The 3,398-nt window shown below is 44.8% G+C and overlaps 1 protein-coding gene across 1 annotated transcript in view; it reads left to right on the plus strand.

Annotated features, from left to right (window-relative positions):
- The first annotated feature begins 13 nt into the window (after positions 1–13).
- INS (insulin) overlaps positions 14–3,398 on the plus strand; it is a 5,271-nt gene continuing 1,886 nt past the window's right edge. The window contains exons 1-2 of the mRNA XM_006033646.1: positions 14–84; positions 3,019–3,225. Of these exons, the coding sequence (XP_006033708.1) occupies positions 3,039–3,225 (187 nt within the window). The 5' untranslated portion in view covers positions 14–84; positions 3,019–3,038. The remainder of the gene's footprint in view (positions 85–3,018; positions 3,226–3,398) is intronic.

A 3,398-nucleotide genomic window follows, 5' to 3' on the forward strand; every position in this document is an offset into this window, starting at 1 on the left:
AAGTGAATATAATGAAAAGGGTTGGCTTGACAAAGAACGAATGAATGAATGAAGTTTGTCTGTAGCATAGATACAGCATAAGAAGTGAGTTTCCCACACTGCCCTACCTGTGAGCCTCACTACTCTGACATGAATGTGCTACCTGTAGAACGTGCGCTGCTACAATGATCACTATCTAGGCCCTTCAGTCTTTGGACTTTCTGCTGAGACAATAAGCTGTCGAGTCTTGGTAGTGATGGAGGTTTTGTAATGTGCAGAATGGAAGTGTGCACACCAACATGGCAAATTTAACCTCTGGGCTCTACATAAAGTCTTTCTTGCAGGCTTTTCCTCCATGGATTTCTTGTTTGGGGTACCCAGATGGAAGGGCAAAAAAACCTAGAGGGGTTCAAGAAAACAAAATGATGTTTTCTATTTTGTTAGGTAAGGACAGCTAACTTTTCTGAGGATGTCTGCTGCTCTTCTGTTGTCTCATTTCTGCCTGGAAGTCAGACCTTTTGTAGGGCTTCAAATACATGTCCACAGTCCCAATTTCCTCCCCATCAGGAACCTGAGTTTAGTGCCTCAGTTCTTTCCTCCTTCATGGATACAATTACCAAAGACATGAGCAGAGATTTCAGTTTCTGTCTGCTAGGCCAGGGTAGATCCTTTGCACCTGGCTATAGGCACTGTGTTAACAGAGAAGGGATAGTGGTGAGCAAAGTGGCAGAGCAGGCTTTCCAATCAAAATGATATCCAGACTCATACTATGATGGTATCACACCTGTGAATATTTCACAGAGCAACTTCTGGTGAACTTGCATATGGTTTGCTATCCATTTGCCAGAAAGATTCTATCCTGACTGTTGTCTGGGCTGTTTGGAGTTAGAAACTGTAAGTCAAAGTGCCTGTAATATGGGGAGGGAATGCTATGTAATAAAAATGCCCCTAGCAGTTGTGGTTAGGCATCTTTACATGTGCTTGGAGGTGGAGGAGGTCAGGGGGGGAGAGAGCTGCTTTAAGTAAAGTGCCCACAGTGTCTCATGTATTCAGTATCCCATGCTTCAAAATGCCAGCGGGGGCAGTTTAACTAAAGCTCATTCAATGAGCTTTAGTTAAAGCTCCCCTGCCACCATTTTGAAGCATGGAGATGCTGAATATGAGACACTGATGCTGCTGGAGCATGCTAATTAGCACGCTGCAGCAGACTCGATTAATCAATTAATCGAGTCTGCTCCGATACACTTTAATTCCAGTCTGTTGGAACAGCATCCCTGAATGTCTACAGGCACCTGTTACGAAATGAGGTGGATACTGACATGGTTCAAAGAAAACAGGGAGGAAGAAGAGAGAAGAGGAAACAGCCAATGCTAATTTTGTTCCCCCATCAAAATGCCTCCTTCGCAATGATTGTTATCTCTTCAAAACTCTAAACCCAAGCACACTTCAAAGTGAACCCACAAACGTGTCTGTTAGCAACTAACTTATGATGAGGGAGGGTCTCTGTCCTAGGATAGCACAGTGGGTTTCAATCTCTCCCCCCCACCCTAAATTCTGACTGGCATATCATCTCCCAGACATGCCCATCTGCTACAATGTGTTTTTGATCTCACACCTAGGCTTGTTTAACTCAGGAGAGGACTCTTTACTTTTCTACTGTTGGATATGCACAGCAGCACAAAAAAGTGATATGTGACCGTATGGCTGACTACAGCAGAAGGCAACAAGGAAGAAGAAACAAGGATGACAGCCTACAATATGGCCTACATAGACTTACTTTGGGAAACAAACTCAGGCATACTTGTTCTGTGAAAATATATAGAACACACAGAGAATAGTTTAGGAGATTGGAAATGAGGTACCATCTTTTGCCTGAAAAGGCAGACACAAATATCAGTCGTTGTAGTAATGATCAGAACCTATGAAATGAATTGGTAGTTTCTGTCCAATTCCAAGTGAATAGAGAAAGGGGGTTATCCATGACAGGTACTCTCCTGTCCGGCTTTCTTCTGTTCAATTTCAAATGTGCAAGCATTCATCAACTTATTGTCATTAGAAAGCATCCTTATGGCAGTCTCAGAAAAAGCCAAGAGCTGAACAGCCACATGTGGATCCTGAATCACATTGGCAACCTACTGTCCATGGGCTGAATCTGGCTCTCCAGAGATTTGCAACCAAAGGCAGGGGCAGGGTTGCAAGCTCTTGCTTGGGGCAACAGCATGTTAATGACTCCTGCTTCAGATTATGGCTGAAGTTACTTGTACCAGGGATGCAGGGTGGAGAGGATGGGGAGATGGGGTGCAAAGGAGACAGCTGGCACTGACCCAGCACATGCTAGATCTGTTTTGAAGATAAGTGGCTGCTGGCTCTCCCAATCAGCTTGACTTTGTTTTTTTCATGCTTTGGGATTAACATGGCACCAAAACAGGGCACTATTCAACTCAAGAGGTCTCTTTCTTAGGGTGAGGTGGGACCAGGGGGATTAGCACAACATGGCTAACGTAAGTGGCTAGGACAGGGTCACCACAGAGTAGGAAGGTCTGCTGCTCTTACAATACAACACACCTTTCCACCAGTAGTTGTAGGCAATAGGGCTGGGGTTTTCACCTGACTGCTATGCTAACCCAGGATTTGGGGAGCACATAGGCTATCTTTGTGTGCCTCCCCTGAGCTCTCTTGTATTTTGCTGATAAGCAAGGATGACTAGCTTATTACACACTCCAGCATTTGTGGTCTAAGCAAGCTCCTAGAGGAAGAGGCCAAGAAATGCTAAATTAGGCAAAAGGCCTTTTGCAGCTGGCTGGGTTCTATACTAGTTGTTAAAATTACTATTAACTCACTGATAAATGGGAGGCTCAGATGTTTTCCTGATGCTCAGGTTCATAAAGCTCCCTTTCCCCCCCCCTAATTCTGTCAGATCTTTAAAGGGTTTCATCTGCCTCTTCAAAGTGAATTTGCAGCCAAATAAGTGAAAGGATGACAACACTGTTCTACTAGTATCTCCCTGCTTCATGTTTCCCTTCTCTCTGCTTTTCCTAGGCCTCACCTCTCATCCCACCATGGCTCTCTGGATCCACTCACTGCCTCTCCTGGCCTTCCTTGCTCTCTCTAGCCCCAGTGTCAGCTATGCTGCAGCTAACCAGCGCCTGTGTGGCTCTCACTTGGTGGATGCTCTCTATCTGGTGTGTGGTGAAAGGGGTTTCTTCTATTCTCCTAAAGGTCGACGGGACCTTGAACAGCCTCTAGGTAGGTGAATCCTTCCCAACTGTCCAGCTGGGCTCATCTCAGACTTATATGGGCACGTTTGACTTTTAAGCACACTTCTCTGTAATCAGTAACTTTTGTTTTCTGCCCATATATTTAGGAAACTTATTGCTTAATCATAACAACAGACTTCCTATGATAGTGTGGCCTGTGAG

The sequence above is a fragment of the Alligator sinensis genome, unplaced genomic scaffold (genome assembly GCF_000455745.1).
Source record: "Alligator sinensis unplaced genomic scaffold, ASM45574v1 scaffold1299_1, whole genome shotgun sequence".
Taxonomy (NCBI): domain Eukaryota; kingdom Metazoa; phylum Chordata; order Crocodylia; family Alligatoridae; genus Alligator; species Alligator sinensis.